The sequence below is a fragment of the Nothoprocta perdicaria genome, unplaced genomic scaffold, assembly GCF_003342845.1.
Source record: "Nothoprocta perdicaria isolate Ctin4 unplaced genomic scaffold, notPer1 scaffold_82, whole genome shotgun sequence".
NCBI lineage: Eukaryota > Metazoa > Chordata > Aves > Tinamiformes > Tinamidae > Nothoprocta > Nothoprocta perdicaria.
Window position 1 is genome coordinate 614966 of NW_020456110.1, and position 17522 is coordinate 632487.

At 39.6% G+C, this 17522-nt stretch overlaps 1 protein-coding gene across 1 annotated transcript; it reads left to right on the top strand.

The window, feature by feature from the left end:
- The first annotated feature begins 498 nt into the window (after window positions 1-498).
- Window positions 499-17031, top strand: OSTF1 (osteoclast stimulating factor 1). The gene is made up of 10 exons (XM_026052004.1): window positions 499-573; window positions 7581-7627; window positions 8304-8354; window positions 8438-8501; window positions 11598-11651; window positions 12076-12183; window positions 12602-12651; window positions 12754-12832; window positions 13269-13367; window positions 16057-17031. The coding sequence occupies exons 1-10, from the start codon at window positions 540-542 to the stop codon at window positions 16113-16115; spliced, it is 645 nt and encodes a 214-aa protein (XP_025907789.1). The 5' UTR covers window positions 499-539; the 3' UTR covers window positions 16116-17031.
- Window positions 17032-17522: the final 491 nt, after the last annotated feature.

Sequence of the window (17522 nt, forward strand, 5' to 3'; positions counted from 1 at the left end):
AGCTGCACGCGGCGCCTGTGGTGGGGGCCTTCACGGCGGCACGGAGCTTCTGCCACAGCCCCACGGCGGGGCTACCGACACCCACCGCCCCACACCCCACGCGCACCGCGCCAGAGGCCGCCCCCAACGGCCGCCCCCAACGGCCGCCCCCAACGGCCGCCCCCAACGGCCGCCCCCAACGGCCGCCCCCAACGGCCGCCGCCAACGGCCGCCCCCAACGGCCGCCCCCAACGGCCGCCCCCAACGGCCGCCTCGTGCGCACCTCCCGCCTCGTCCCGCCCCGCCTCGCCCGGGCGGCGTGCTCTGATTGGTTGCGGGGAGGGGGGAAGGGAGAGGGAGGAGAGGCGGGGCTTGGCCAGGCACGGCGATTGGCTGCGCTGCGGCCCGCCCCGCCCCGCCGGGCGGGCGCGTGGGCCGCCGCTCGGGGGCGCCGCTGCAGCCGCGCTCCCCCCTCTGCGGCCCTGCTTCCTCCCTGGCTGCCCGCCGCGGCGCGCACCGCTCTGCGAGCCCGGCCGGGCCGAGCTGAGCCGCCCGCAGACATGTCCAAGCCGCCTCCGAAACCGGCCAAGCCAGGTAAGGGGTGCGCGCACCGCACCACACCGAACCGAACCGGAGCGGGCCGCCGCCCCACGGCCGCCTCAGCCGTTCCGCCCAGGGCGCGGAGCACGGCTCGGGCTGTCAGTGCTCTCCTCCCCCCGCCCCGATCCTGGCGAAGGTTCTGGAGCGCGCGGAGCCGTTACCGGCCACGCGGAGCCGTTAGCGGGGCCCTGGGCAGTGCGGGGCGTAGCCTGGCAGTGCCATTGCTGCGTAACGTTTTGGCATGTCTTTTAAACGGGCTCAGTTCTTACTTCCGGCCAAAGAAACTTCTAACGTGGTCAAGTAGGTCAGGTGACTCGTGTTCCTGAAATAGGACTCTCTGACCACTTAAGGAGGTCCGAATTTTTGCRCTTTCTTCCATTAAAAAAATCCTTGAGATGCCTGTATGTTTTAAGAATGCTTAAATACACAACATACTTGAGCATTTTAAATAGGCAACTTCTAAAGTAAGTTTTTAATTTGTTTAAAATGAAGGAATTGCAGACCCGGTTTAGAAAAGTCACTTGCCTACCTAAGTGAAAATTGGTGAAGCAGAGTAAAGTCACTGTAGGATGAAACTCTGCATTCAGAGCAATTTTCTAAGCCTTCTTGAAAACTGGGCTCATTTAAAAAAAAAATAGAGCGAGAACTGCTGTTCTAGTCTCTTTCTGAAAACTCATAGTAAGGAAATCTCCCGGCTTSTCGAAGGGATGGTGTAGCTTTTAGCATCCATATATGTAAGAAATATATTTTTTTTCAGTGAACTTGATATCTGACTTCTCTGTTCTGCAAAAAAGATGAGTTAGATTTTGCTTAGGAGTATGTTTCTTAAGGAGTTAAGGCTATAGTCTTATTTAATACACATCCGCTATGAGGCTAGATCTGGTCTGATGTTTCAGACATGGGGCATCCCTTCCTGGTTTGCTAGGGTGCAGTTTAGTGCTAATTTCATCTCATAAAATGTAGTCTGCCGTCAAAGGGAGAGATTCCCTGTTACCTCGTTCTCTGTTTACCATTGGATTTAGTGACAACATGGCAGGTTGGGTCAGTACTCTGGTGCTCTTAATGTRGATTATTTTTCTGTCTAATCAACTTGCCAATCTGGTTTACCACGTGATTGCAAGACACAGACGAAAAAGGAAAGGGCAGAAAAAAATGGCTGAAGGATGAAGAAAGCAAGACTTTTTTTGGTAGTGGCTATCAGATCATATTAAGGGTAATGTGATTCATTTTGCCAGTGAATCTAATTGGCAACACAATATCTAATATTTTTGAATAGACAAAGTCTCATGGAGGCTATTGTATTTTCTCAAAAATTTTAAGGAGGAGACTGTCTTAAAGGCTAGGTGGAAATATGTCTGTATTAAGGCATGTTCATCTTGTTTGCTCTGTATTTACATTAATTATTCCTATAAAACTGTAATTGTTCTATCCATCTCCTGTAGTAACTTAAAGACAACATGGGGTCTGCGTTGGTTGTACAAATTCCTTAAGGGAGAGTGTCAAGAGGATGGGGCCACACTGTTGTCACCAGACTATTGCTGTTCACCAGCAACGGGTCAAGAGGCCRAGGTCGCAAACTGAAGTACAGGAAGTTCTGCCTGAACATGAGGAAAAACTTCTTGACCTTGAGGATGACAGAGCACAGGCTGCCCAGGGAGGCTGTGGAGTCTCCTTYTCTGGAGATCTTCCMAASCCRYCTGGATGCYGCCCTGTGCCCCRTGCTCTGGGTGTCCCTGCTGGAGCAGGGGGCTGGACTAGATGATCTCTAGAGGTCCCCTCCAACCCCAAATATCCTGTGATAACCCTGTGTTCTCTGTAGTGGTAGCTTTCAGACTGCGGTTGTTTGTCTTCTCAGTGTGTCTGATCAAAACATGTTAATATCCAGGTATAGTATATTTATYCTATAGCCTTTGTCAGGGAACAGAAAACCTTCTTACTTTGCCAGTGAATTGTTAAAATTTAAGAAAGACACTGGCTACTGTAGTCACAGAATCACAGTCTTTTAATACTTTGGGAATGGGGAGGGAGGGGAGGCGCAGTGTAGATAAAAGGTGATTTAGCTTGTGATTGGGAAGTATTTTTAGTGATATAAATAGTCACCCTTCCTAAAACAGTGAATGTATTTATCCAAGGAGTGTTGGAAAATTATAGTTCAGTGGACTGACAGTTCTTTAAAAATGTGTAGGAAAAAAAAGGCATCAAGGACAGAAAAGTAGTTGTTACATTAAATGCATTTTTCTTCAGACAGTGAGAAGTTTTTATCTGACAGGAAACTCTTCAAGTATTCCTGCCATGGCCACCTTCCATTACAACTTTAGCTGTAAAGAGGTCTTTTAAACATCTATTAACAGTCATCTAATGTACTTGTCAATAGCTGTGCTTGTGCATCGTAGTCTATGGTCAGATTCTGAATAAAGGATTGTATTCTTTTTAATGGCTTTTAGCAAGCCCCTAGCTTTGCTTTTTGCTGAGGCTGTTTTACTACTCTTGTTTTTTACCAGTATTTTCTACTTAGATTTGCTATTGGGGATTCAAATGAGTGAAGTGGGAGTTGAAAATCGCTGAAACTGTCTTTGTCAGCACTATGAAAGTGTAGAATTTCCTCTCCCATCTTTCAGTAGCTCTGTTGGTGTCTCAAACTGCATTGCTCTTTACAGAGTTCATCAACTTTTTAAGCATTCTGTGCCCAATGTTAATCCTATTTTAAAAAGTTACTTATAAAATTCTTCAAACCTGACAAGGAGCATTGGCTCCTGCTAGTCGTCAGCCTGAGCAGTGTTCCATATCTGGTTGCTTTTTAGGCTTTTAAACAGGCAGTAGCAACAACTTTTGGAGAAACAGTAGTATTAAATTTTCCAGAGAGAAAGATTAATTGATMCGAGTGTACAAATCACACATTTTATAGACACATTTTACATACTTAACTGTATTAAGAAGGTACAGTTTAAAGGTTTTCCAATTGAGAAGAAGGGAGGCCAGAGAATGTGTAGCATATATAACACTTTCCTGAGTTCAAATCCCAAAGTTTAAGTGCTGTTTCTGTAAAATGTATTTTGGCTATTTTTTTTTTAATCTTACTTGAAGGCCTGGATATGAAGCACCTTATTTTCCACTTCCTAAAAAACTGGACGAGCCTATTTCGATGTGACCTTACTGTCCTGCTAATAAAACTGCCACAGCTCCTGAGAGATATTCAGATTATAGTGTGAACATAGCTGCCTTAACTAAAGCTACTTAAGAGCATCGTCCAAGTAATTCTGGTTTAGTTTTCAAAAAAATTGTACCAAAACTTTTCATCTCTTAGTTGCTGCATTACCAGATTGTGTTCTTTCTTCAGAAAGTCCTAGACCAACAATGAGGAAATACTCTCTGTGCTTTTTTTGTGAGGTCAGACTGAAATGACTTTCTCTTGATACACATATGAGCTCTGATACACATTCAGATGATTTCATTCCCAGTTGTTTCTGCTGTTCYTCCATCTGCAGAAGTTGCAGAAACTGACACACCATGAAACATACAAACTGTGCTTCTCTTTCCACCTACGAACTTGTACATTTTTTTCTCATTCTGGTCAAGGTGTTATTGCTGAGGATTGAAATTAGCTATGTATAGCTAGGTTTATGCTAGAGAGAGTCTCTCATTCTCGACTGGTTCTTTACAGCATCCCAGAAGGGAGGGTGGAGGGTGAATATTGGCCCAGGACGAGGTTGACTGCTTGTGACTTCTGATAGATCTGAAGTTTGCTAATTTACGTGTAGAAAACCATGCCTGGACAGTATTTCCCACAACACTTTCCCTCTATTACATGCACTGATAGCGCTTTGACACTTGAGGTGCTGTTTATCTGATTCTGATTTTATGGCATTCTAGAGCCTCACTCCAGTGCCACTTGGTGACAAGTTTAGCAGAAGAGGAGATCTTAATGCCAGTGTCTACAATGGCACAGAGAAACTTGATTGAAAGAACAGGATAGGGCAGGTGGAAAAAAAGAGTTTCTTTTCTCTCTCACTGGGAGAGAAACAGTAACTCCTTGTTGAGAAAACACTAAGCATGTCTTTGAAAACAACTTTCCACTAATGATGCTGCCATTAAAAGTAAACCTCAGAATTGTTAGGAGGAGGCAAGAGATTTGTAAACTTTTGACAAAATTGTCTTTTCTCTTCAACTTCACATTACAAAGCATGATAGTGATGCTTTTAGATCAGCAAATGCCAGAGGCTGCATTTTTCAATTTTTTTTATATTTATATAAAATCTTTTTTTTTTACTTCCATGCACTTTCAGGAAAATAAGTTTTAACTGGGAGAAGGCAGTGTTAGAAATCTGAGTTGCCCACTTCCTTTTCTGATAAAAGTGTTTTACCTTTATTTACAGTAAAGTCATTCAAAAGAATTCAAAGAGAGTGAGGTTAGTTGAATGAACGTGATAAAGACATTGCTTTATAAGGCAGGAGCATGTCACTGATCAGAGTGAATCTTTAGTTTGAGTCGATTACCTGAGACGTTTCTGAGGAGAATTTTTTACTGGAAATCTGTATGCTAACATGCATTTTGTCTGCTCAGTATAAGAACTTATCTGTTTGTTAGGTATTCTGTAAATTTTTAATGCAAATTCCATGAGGAGAGAAAAGATAATTTTGTGGCTAAGAGATGGGTCTGAAAAGCAGAGAGAGTTACTCTGCTTTAAAAAAAAGTTTAATGCTTAAAAAAATGTTGTGGGACGTTTGATTGCACTCTTCCCCCATTTTCTTTATCTTTTCAGAAGGTTACCCTCCTACATCTTCTGTATTTCAGTTATTTTGTTCTAGAAATAAATGCTAAAGAGGTACAGTAAGTCAACTCTGCTAAGTTCAGACCAATGCTGATTTATTATTTCCCCATGACACAGCTATCTTACAAATGGTTATCTTTAGAAAGAGTATAGGAAAAGGAAACAGGAGAGCATCATCAAGCTCTTTCTGACTTTTTTTTTTTTTTAATCACAATGGATATAGGCAAACAAAAGCTGTGACTTTCTTTACATGGTTAGAGATGTAAATCACTGAATAAGAGTAGCTTCTATTCAAGCAATTTCATCTACGTGTGTGCCCAGTTAATTTGTCAGTACTTGCAAGACAGGGTTTCTAGTTTGATCCATATTCCATTTCCCTGTATTATATTATTTAAAATCYTTTAGAGAGATTTTTGTATTTAAAAATGTAAATTACTACCATATAAAGTGCTCACATCTTTTTTTTCTTAGCTCCTAAGCACAGCACTGACTAAGTCTGTTTATCAAGAAATGTTTGTAAAGCTCATTCAGAAGTGCCAGTAAGCATCAGTGTTAAACTCCCATATAAATYGTGTCCAGAAATTACAAGGATAGTAGCAGATTTACATTTCACTGTGTTTCCATCTCATAAGATGTTTACCATATTACCATTTGATATTTCCATTTGTTATACATTTTATTTCATAATGTTGTMCATTTCCATTCAAATTACTTTATTTGAAACCAAATGGTCGAAATAGCTGAACATGGAATTGGACTGTTAGAAATGTGATCTCCTAATAAGAACATGGTTTCAATAAGACTTTGCTGAGCAACACCAGCAAAAGATTATATCTGTTTTCATTTAAGTTATTTAAATCCAAAATGTTAGCATCTGTTTTCAGAGCTTTTAATTTACTTTTTATGTAGTTAAATGGACTAGATGATCTCTAGAGGACCCTTCCAACCTCAACCATTCTGTCATTCTCTGAAAGTGCTGTAAAATTACCATGAACGAGACTAGCACTTTATAGATCTGTACTTTGTGCTTTATCATGGCAAGAGACTTTAGAAYGTGCTGTCTCATAATACCATAGCTTGATACTTGGGGAAGTAACTCTCCATTTCTGTTGTATAGATTGAAAGATCGGCCAATTTAGCTAATATTTAAGCAACAGCTTAACARTTCTTTTCTCAGAATGTTTTTGTTCTTCTTTTCCTCCACTTAAGAATATGATGTTTTTAGAAAATTCTGTTAATTCAAATGCAATACATTATTATAGGAAAAAGTCACTACACAGAAATATCTGCATTTCTTAGTTTTTCTGCCTTCTGCCATCGTTCGTTTTAATATTTGTTCTTCTTTCTTTTTTGTGTTCAATTTCTTCTACTCTAGAATTGTACTTCAAAAAAAACTTAAAAAATAGTAAACAAAGGTTAAAGGTGTCACAGTGTATGCTATGCAATTCCATGTTGCATTTCTCTGACGTATATTTAAAAGCTTGGAGCTTCTTGGGAGGAGAGAGGAAAGCGACTACCCTTTACCGCCCAACCCGTTCTGTTTCTGTTCCTGTTTTGTYGTCTCTTCTACCTCTTTTTAATCTACTTCCTGCCAGCCTCAGCTGCAAGATTTTATGTTGAAACACTTAGATTTAGGATACATTAGCTTCAACTTCTGTTCATTGTTGCTGTAGAGGTAATGAACACAAATGAAGTTTCATTTTATTAGTGCAGTGCAGGTAGATTAAGTTGTTAACTAAGATTGTTACCGTTCTAAAACAATCACTCTTTTTGTGGAAGGCTGTGGGGTATTAGGGTAGTCAACAGCACCAACTTCCTTGTCACTCAATTCTCCCCGTATTTAATGGTTTAATACCTTCTCCAGGATTCTGTGTAAGCAGACTCTTTGTTTTACGGTACCAAACTTTGGCAGTAATTTCGCTGGCATCCCTGGGGATACAAGTTAGCCTGGTCTAAGTATAGACCAAGTAGTGCGTTGTCCAGATGGGTTACAAGTTTAGGAATATAAGAATGGTATAGAATACTTACTTACCCAGGACTTCAGATATGTAAAATAAAATAATACAGAAAAAACATTATTGAATGTATTTTGGTAGTTCAGCTGAAGTTCTGCAAGACAGTTGCTTCTCCTGAGCTCATTTTATCTTGTTTCTTTTGTTAGAAGACATGATATTCTTTTGATTAGAAGACATGATATTGACACTTGATTTTTTTTTTCTTTCCTTTTTTTAGGGCAGGTTAAAGTGTTCAGAGCCYTGTATACGTTTGAGCCCAGAACGGTAAGTATATTTTAGATTTTAGGATTTGGGCTTTAATCACGTTTGTGATAAAATCTTCCTGAGTTTTGCTTGGTTTTCCCTGTCAGACTTGCTATACTGCAGTTTCAGTTCAAAAAGCCTTTGATGTTCATGAATCTCAGTTCCTAAACATGTCCATAACTGCCTGTTCTTTCTCCTTCCTCAAGACCATCTCTTTTGAAAAGCACCTAACAATTACCTCCAGAAACTGATCACATCTGCTATCTGCTTATCTGACTGATAAGCAGACTCAGTGTTTTCCCCTTGCCTGCCTCTGCACTCATCTTTCCAAAGGCAGCAAAGATAATTCAGTACAGAGATTGATGAGCTGGGAACAACCAAAAAGGGAAGAAATGAGCCAACACTGTCTGTATTTCACTGTTTTTGTTGCAGAGTTCTGTAGGAAAGGCTACAGTTTTTTGTTGGCTTGTCAGAAGGGTCACAGATCCAAAAAGGTAGTTGTAGCTTGACTTGCCAATAGTATGAAAGACTATCAAGCAGTTGTTATTTTTCTGGAGAATTTGAACTATTGTATTGAGCTATTGTAATTTTGAAAGAATTACTGAGGTACTCAGCTTTTCTSGGTGTATTTTTGACTGGGTACATGCATTTAGAACTTAATAAATTCAATAAATTAACTTTTTTTTTTTTTTCCCAGCCAGATGAACTGTACTTTGAAGAAGGAGATATCATTTACATCACAGACATGGTGAGTCTGACATATCCCATATAGGTCAATTATATGCGAGATGCAGCGTTATTCCTTTTAACTCTTTACCACTTTCTCTCCAGAGTGATACAAATTGGTGGAAAGGAACTTGCAAAGGGAGAACTGGACTCATTCCAAGCAACTATGGTAATGTCTAAATATTATCCTTTGGTAAAATCACTCTCAGTAAAAGGAAGTTGCTTAGTGAAAGTTGTTGATAATGTTTTTTTTTTAATTAAAGACTGTGATTACAATATTAATACTTTACTCTGAGTACTTCAAAATACTCTAATTCTTCAGTATTAGTCACCAGTATATTGTTTATGTTCAGGCAGCCTGCGGTCTTTATACAGATGCCTGGAGTTCAGCAAGTTCATGTTTTAGGAGTGTAGCCTGCAATCTTGAGGGAATTAATCTCTGAGTATCCAGAATTGTGTTAGAGACTGAATACTAAATTGATAGCATTATATTTTTATACCCTTAGTGGATGCATTTCAGCTCTTAATATCTTCTCATTAGTTGTTTCGCATCTGAATTCTTTCAGTCTGCATGTTGTTTTTTTTCATAGAGAGACCTAATGGTGGATACCCACGGCCTTTAATAGCTTTGAAATAGAAATGCCTGGTACAGCAACATCTGACTGTTTACAGAGATAGATAATCAATATTGGAATTTTTAGTCAAATCTGTAATGAGAGAGGAAGAGCAGATTGCGAGTACTTCTGTGAGCTTCCTTTGACCTTTTCCACTACGAAATATGTTTTTTCTGTTTGCCAGTTGTAGCTTCTTAATAAAAGTGTTCAGCCATCGAAAGAAAGGAGAGAAAAAAAAAAAAAGAAAAATGCTTCCTTATTAAAGCCATCAAGTTAAAACTGCCTAAGCAGGCAGGTAGGTAGAMATAATAATAAAAAGGCAAAAGTTTAGATTTGACCTGTTGGGATGAAATAATTTTTTTTCCAGATTCAATTAAAATAATTTTGGAAATCTGTGAGTACAGGCAACTCAGCCAAACTCTGCCAAGTCCTCTCAGAAAATGTAGGTAGAATAGCAGTGTCACGATGCATCAAAACTGCAGTGTTTCAGTATCAGTGTCATGGCTTTGCATCCATCCATCCCTTCCTCAATAGGAAACATTATGGTAGCAGTTACATGATTCCCTGCCCTAATCTATAGATCGATTAGGTGAGCTGTGTCAGTAGAAATCCATGAAGGGAACTCTATGATGCAGTTTCTCAGAAATTTCACTGYGTGGAAAGAAATTTTGTGACTGACAGACTGATTGTATTCTGGCCCTATGCCAGAGGTGGTCACGATTGTGCACTAAGAGAAGGGTTTACATATGCTTATCTATGCTCTGATTTATGGTAGACATTACAGTATGCCATGTTTAATATCAATACAGCAACTCACTGGTTCTGTTAGTGTGTTTTCATTGGAATCAACTGGAAAAATAATCTCTGGAGTGTTTGTGGGGGTTTTTGTTTTTTTAAAAATGACCTGAGCAAAAGTTTGGAACTTCGTTTTGGTTTTAGTCTAGTGTGTTACATTTACAAAAACTTTGTATGTGAGCAGAACAGGAGCCTATGCAGGCACTAGAATTAGAGTACTGGGGACATAAAAGCAGTGTATCTGTGTGCCAAAGCAGTTCAGAGATGTTCTGACTGCTRCACAATGCAGGTTCTATTCTTGGTTGCATATTTACTGCATGTAAGTGTATCTTTTGATTTAGACACATTGTGCAAAACCACTCAAAGTCACCTCCCCATGTTGACAGTCTTAGGACAGCCCAGGTTCAGTCCAGTTCCTGCACTTTTTGAAACACTGCACTGTCCTGTGTTGTTGTATAGCCTTTTCAGGGAAGATGTAGGCAGGCTGGAAACTGCTGATTTCATGCCGGAGTCTTGTGCTSCATCTGCTGGACCAGAATGAGCATATGTAGGAAGAAGAAATAAAAATARACTAGGGTATGAATGGAAGCACTGGTAAATTAGAACCAGAATCACTTCTGCCTGCATTCAAACTACTTATTGCTGGTTTTAATAATAGTTTTATAAGGACAAAATTACTTTAATGATTCTGAGATACTGATATCTGCAAAGATTAATGTTAATGCTTTTTGCTGTGCCCTATAAGCCCTACTCGGTATGACTAAGGTGTTCCATTTCTATTATAACTTCTCTGGGACCAGCTTCCCCAGTGCTGCTTTTGGATTCTGGTCTCTGCACAACTTTTGTTAACCTGAAATAACAGACTGTAGCATTTGCATTTTTTACTTGCAATTAAAGAGATAAACAAGTGAAATCTTGCAATTATAARTCATTATGTGAGGAATATACATCAAAGTAAGAAAAGATCTGAGTAGGCCATACTACATCTGATTGTAATAACTCTGTGACCAGAGACACACCCTCTCAGWGTTTGCCTACTGCCGTTAAAAGCAGTAGAGCAAGGACTTGGAGAATACCTATTCGTCTTAGAGTGGATGCTGTCCTGCTTGCCCATACCCATAGCAGTCACAGGATTTTACCTAAAATGACATTTTAAAAAGGAAGTTTCCATGTCAGAGCCCCACTTCCAATTGTTTCATGGTGCTATTCAGTGTCTTTTTGTTGCTGTAGCAGCAGAGTGACCAGGAATCCCTCCCTGCCCTTAAACCTAAAGTTTGTGAGATGAAGAGAATATCTTCTGAACTTCAATTTTCCTATCACTAAATTTGGTTTTAATTTGCAGACTTCTGATTTTTTTTACAGGGGAAATAAAAACTTCTGTAAAATAAATAGGATGCCTGTTGACAGTGAACTGAGTTACTTTTCACATATGTCTYAGAAGTAATCCACAGATAACTGCAGGTGCAAGCTGTTGCTTGAAAGCTATCACCATGCAGACCAGCAGTTGTGCGAATGCCCAAAAGTAGTATCCAAAAGTGCCCAAAAATAGTGCCCAAAAAGAAAGGAAGGGAGCAACTAGGATACTTGTCAGATTCATAATGACTTGCAACCGCTGATGAATTTGAGACTGTTTTTTGAAGTTTTCACAGATTCTTCTCTGGATTTCTTTCTAATACACTGGAAATGAAAGTGTATCCAAGTACTCTAGTACTTGTAAATCCCCTTCACATTCAAATGTGATATGTAATGTTGGCTAGGCCAGAAAAAAAAAAAACCCTAAGTCTTATTTCCATACAGGTATCCAATACCTGTTTGATTTCAGAACTGGTTAGAGTTTACTGTCTGTTTCATTTCAGTGGCAGAACAAGCTGAGTCTATTGATAACCCATTGCATGAAGCTGCCAAACGAGGTGAGTTTGAACTTTGGTTGTGTAATGCTGAAGAAAGATTTGTTTGTTTTATGTTAAAATGTCCTTAATCATATTTAAAATAAAGAGGCATGTTGTTTGTTTTGGTTATCTAATATCTTGAGCAAGTTTTTTGGTCAAGTTTTGTACCCATCAGAAGTTGAATTCATGTACAGCCTAATAGGATTGGCAGTCTGCCGCAGATATGTCTGGTTTCATCCAGTCAGCTGCACAGCAGCCTAAAGGTCCTACTGGAAGGGAAGAAGAGATGTCTGGTATCATTTGGTTGTTTTACAAGTTAAATGTTGCTGCCAAACACCTTTTCTCCTCATAACTTCATAGGAGGAGTGTGGCATTCCAAGAGAGAGCTAAATTATATTGTTTATTTTTCAGAGATAAAGTCAGTGAAAAAGAGTTTGTTTTTTAGGCAACCTAAGCTGGTTGAGAGAGTGTTTGGATAACCGAGTTGGGGTCAATGGCTTAGACAAAGCCGGAAACACAGCTCTGTACTGGGCATGCCACGGAGGGCATAAAGGTATGAGAAAAATCATATGATGTGACTGTCTTCTGATTTACTTGACTTACTGGTTAGACAGAGTACAGAGTAATAAATCTAGGATTGTCTTATCATTCTCATTTTCCAAAAGAAAAGTTAAAAGCTGGTGGGAGGTTCAGATCTGTCAAGTGTTGTGTTCTGTTGTAGTTGATACTAAAGCAGCCATTTTAATCAGTGTGATAATTARAAATAGAGTGGGAGGAAGGATAAGACCAAAAAAAAGTTGAGATTTGAGGTATTATATGCTTTAATATTTCCTAGTCATTGATTCTGTTTTATGCAGTCRTGCTGTAGTCAAATTTTGTTAACTGATTAGATCTTTTTTTCATTGCATCTTAAATAAGATTAATACTATGAACATAGTAATTTTCCTTTTATTTTTTCATGTTCCCTGTAGATATAGTGGATGTCCTGTTCACCCAGCCAAGCCTAGAGCTGAACCAGCAGGTACAACTCCTACCCTAGAGATGGGATGTTATTTACTCTTGGTGCAAGATGAGAGTTTTTTGCTGTCTTTTAATCCTGTTGCTTTTCCCTCTAACTTCACAGAACAAATTGGGAGACACAGCTTTGCATGCAGCTGCATGGAAGGGTTATGCTGATATTGTAGAGGTGCTGCTGGCAAAGGGTAAAGAACATCAACAAGATTTCAACAAGCTGTGTGGCAGACTAGCTTTCTGAATGTTTCTTAATCTGTATGTTTTTAATTGTTTTCCTACAACCTAGGTACAACCCCTAGCTAGCTCACCTGCCTGATTTTGTAAAGCTTGCAGAAAATTCTAGAAGCTGTCTGGGAGGCAGATTTCAGATCTGTCGAGATGAATAATCACCCTGCTTGGCAGACAAAATGTGTCACTTCACCACAGAACAGCAGTGAGAGCTGCTTCCTGGGCAGGGAGAGCAGCCAGTGAGCATTCATAGCCTTTGGCCTGCTTCGTATGTATCCACAGATGGGCATTAGTCTGGTCGGTTTTACTTGCACTACTGAAACTCTTTTGATAATGCCATCAAGAAGTATCTAAGAGTAGCCAAGTGATTCATGATGGAAATTTTCTATTACAAAGGGGCAAGAACGGATCTGAGAAACAATGAGAAGAAACTGGCTTTGGACATGGCAACCAATGCAGCTTGTGCTTCCCTGCTGAAGAAGAAACAAAGTGCAGGTACTTCTGATTTTTGTTCTTTGATTTATTTTTTCTTTTTTAGAGGGCAGTTAATGTATCAAGTTATCAGCATGCTGATCTTMATAAAAAAATGTTTGGTGCTACATGGTCTAAAAGCAGTATTGGGAGGAAAGATTAAGTAGCAGTCCCCAGAGTAATGATAGAGGTCTGTGGTATATCGCACTCAGTGTTGAAGRCTCAGTACAAAATTCTCTCTTATGCGAGAGGTAAAAGTGTTCAGAATGTGCGCAAATAATAGTGGAAAGTGGAGGAAATGGAAGCAGGGTTCTTTGGGGTAGTGGGATAGGAGGAAAGCAAGGACGAAAACTTCCGATAAGAGCAATGTACTGCGAGGGCCAGGATTGAAAGACAGTGATGTGTTCTGTCTGTCTACGCCTCCAAATTAAACGAGTTTACCACAAGAGCCTCTTTTATCTACATCTTGTTCCTGGTTTTCTTTCTGATAGTTAGGTCTCCCCACTTGAGTGAGAAACAGAAATAAAATGAAAAAGCTTTCGTTTTCAGCTATTTATCAGAACGGTCTCACATTTTTCTCTCCTAAAAGTGCAGTAGCTGTTTGTGAGGTACAATCTGTTTTTAAAAACTGAAAGAAGACTGAATTTTTCACCATCACACAAGCATTGTTTCCTTTAGCCTTCAGAGGGCTGAAATTGGGGTAGAAGCCCTGAGTGAATTACACATTAGATGATAAATAACTTAAAAACACAGGCAGAGTTGCAACTTGTATCAGTTGGATATTCAGGCTAGGAAACAGCGCAGGGTTAGCATGGAACATGAGATCAGAGAGAATGCTAATGATGGATGGTGATAGGAATAATGGTGATAGGAAGATACAGAAATAACATGGTGGAATATCTAGGCCTTTTAGAGGGCCAAGAAGAACGGCYGCAGCGAAGGTACTACCTGGCTTTTTAGCAGAAGTGGCACCAAGGCCCAGAAGACCTTGATCAGTTATTTCCCTCAGCTTTGAATCTGAAGAAAGCAGCTGTGACTAATAAGTTTCCTTTATTTGCCTTTTTTTTTTCTCTCTGATATTAGTTAGTTCCTGAGAGGAGAAACTTCACAGCCTGGTGAGAGATAAAATAGATGGACAAAAAAAATTAAATAGCTAATTTTAAGCTTCCTAGAGTCAGAAAAATGAAATGTTCATATAACTAATAGAGGTATTAGACTAAGAATGTTCCAGTACCAGGTGACAGGACAAGATGAAATTTAATCTCTTACCAGGCTGTGATACTCTGACACTATCTTTTCTTTTTGCCCTCATGTAGTGTTTTCACTGCAATTTCAATATTAGATTTCTTGATTGTTATTATCTCATAATTTTGTCTTCTATAATTTGTGACCSTATTAAGCGATGTAATTGTCTTGTGGTTTTTTTGTTATCTACATTCACTTCTCATGTCAGTTGCTTGATGCTGCATTTCAGTATTTTCCATTATGAGTCTGTAAATTGATCTTTCCTTTTCAAAGTACTTGTATTCYTGTTTCAAAAGTCTTCCTCTCCCCAGTTTCAAATGAGTTCCTATTAAGCTACTGCTTCTGCATAATCCTTCTGTAAAATAGTCGTTCTGAAGAAACTTACTTCACAGCCACAAATATAATTGTGTTTAAGCATTTTTTCACTGGTAGTGACTGCTAAGGCACTTTCTACAACGGAAAGAGTTCTTAAAATACTGTCATAGAAATGCAGCAAGATTGACATTTGTGCCCTATGATATGGAAGTAATACTACTTGTCCCTTCCTGAAGTATGACCTCTTGAGCACAAATGTTTACAGTTTCTTCCCTTTGTTTTCTTATACCTACACTTCTTTTATCAAACAATTCAATGAATCAATTTTAAAATTTGGTCACTTTTTGTCTTTCCGAAATCTAGGGTAGGGTAGTTAACACATTCAGAGTTATGTCAGTCTTATTGACTGTATACGGTATTTGAATATACTTCTGCAAGACTATGACTGATCCCTTGCTTCCAACAGTACAACATAATACTCAATGCAGTATACATATGATAAAGTCCATGAGCAACCCTTCCTCAGGACTCTTACAGTTAAGGAGTTCAGTCCTTTGAAGATATATAGGAAATCATTCACCTATCACAAAAAGCCTTTCCAAGGCATCTTTGTGAAGAGTAAATCTGAAGGATTTTGGTTTTTGTTTTGTTCTTTTTTCTTCCACAAAAGAAAGCTATGCAAACAAGTGGGAGAAGAGAGAATAGATGGAATATKCTGGATTTTAGGCAGAGAAAGACTGCTAATTAAGCACTCATAAGTAAACTAATTTTTTTGTCAACTCACCTATCCTTTCCTTTCCAATGTATAGGTACTATATACAGAAAAGAATCAAATATTCCAGCTGTGCTGTAGAGCTTCCAGGGAACCAGGAGATGGCTCCTGGAGATCACAGAGGARAAACATAATAGCAGCAAATTTGCTTTTACTGTGCTTCCCCCTTCAGACTGAGTCACAAGTATAGGAAACGTCATTACTGTCCTGGCCTTGTTTCTGAGATACAGATTGTCAGACGCAGCACCCATGTTATCTTGGGCTCAGCATCCCTAAACCTTAGAGGAGCTGGGTTGCTCAGGTGGTGGTTTGCACACACTGCAGGTATGGGGCTCTGTATGGTTTTATCCTGGATTAAGAGGATGCTTTGTTTCTTTCCAGACGCAGTGCGAACATTAAGCAATGCAGAGGAATACCTCGACGATGAAGACTCTGATTAGCTTTTTATTTTCATTCTGTCTTAAGAACTATAACCTCTGTTGCCTATGTCATTCCCAGATCATATCTTTGCTACTGTAAAACTATGTTACTTCATGTATTTCAGTCTTCCAGTATAGCATAAAAATAAGAGAATGGAATCATTCTTCCCAAAGGAAAAACCTTCCTGTGTGCCAGAAGATGCCACATTTTAAGTCAGAGTTCCTTTGGACTCATTCAAGAGAGGAAGAGTGAGGTTCCCGAGGAGAGGACCTTCCCTCTCTTACCTGTTGAGTGGGCAAGTGACAGTCTTCTAAACACACAGTTTCCATCTCAGGCCTTCACAGCAAGTGCCTTGTGTCTCTGGATTACACTCCTCAAGCCTAAAGAGCCCTCTGGGCCAGCAGGACAGCACCACTGGCATTACCCGTCTCCCTTGGTATAGGTTCCTGTAAGCAGATAGGGTAGTATTGGCAAAGTCAGTACTAGCAGACAGGTGGGAACAGAGATGCTGCTGTAGAAAGTGGCTGCCTTCTGCCTACATGGAGCCAGAAAGACACAAAGGGCTTTGGGGAGAGGGGAGGTTGGTTTCTCACCCCCTACTCCTGCCACCCTCAGTATATGGGGTAGAAGGACATGGGATGATCTGTCCCTGCTTGTCTTCCCTGCTGCTTCCCTGGGACCAATCCTGAAATGTCCCGCTTGGGTAGAATGCTTGAAGTCAATTTTGCTCGAGGAATGTACTTAATTTTGGACTCAGTGACTTGATTATATTGCTTTTTGAAGTGCATTATGTTGAAACTATTAGCAGGGAAAGGAAGACAGAATATTTTTTTTCTATTTATCCTGCCTAAAATTTTTTTACTGTCTCTTGCTTTTATTTTTTAAGTGTTCTTGTATTTTGTCCTGTATTACCTCAAAGCTTAAATGTTTTTGAAGGAATGGGGAAAGCATATATTGAAAATATCGCACATATCTTCAGAAGAGATGTCCTAACCTAAATAAACATTTTAAAATGTGTGGTTTCGTCCCATGATTTAAAGCTAATAAATGAAGCTATGTCTAAGCTTCCTTGCAGAGTTAAAACCCAAGAACTTCATTCAGACTRCCTAGACTGTAGCCAACCTTTGTATTCTGCTGAGGGATACTCTGGGGGTAAGGGATCGTAAATATTTGCATACATACTCATTTTCAAATTTTATTGTTAACTTCCTTATTATCAACTTAGAATCTGTCAAAACTACTGCTTCTAAAATATATTGGCATGGATTTTGTATTTTTATTATCCTTGAAAGAATTAGAACTTTTCAAATGAATCCTTACCAGAGAAAGCAGGACTGGGTTAAGCAGAACCGTTCAAGATTTGATGCACAAATTTGCATCACCTGGAAATTGGCTTTTTTACTGTAGGCAGCCCAGTCTTGGAAGAA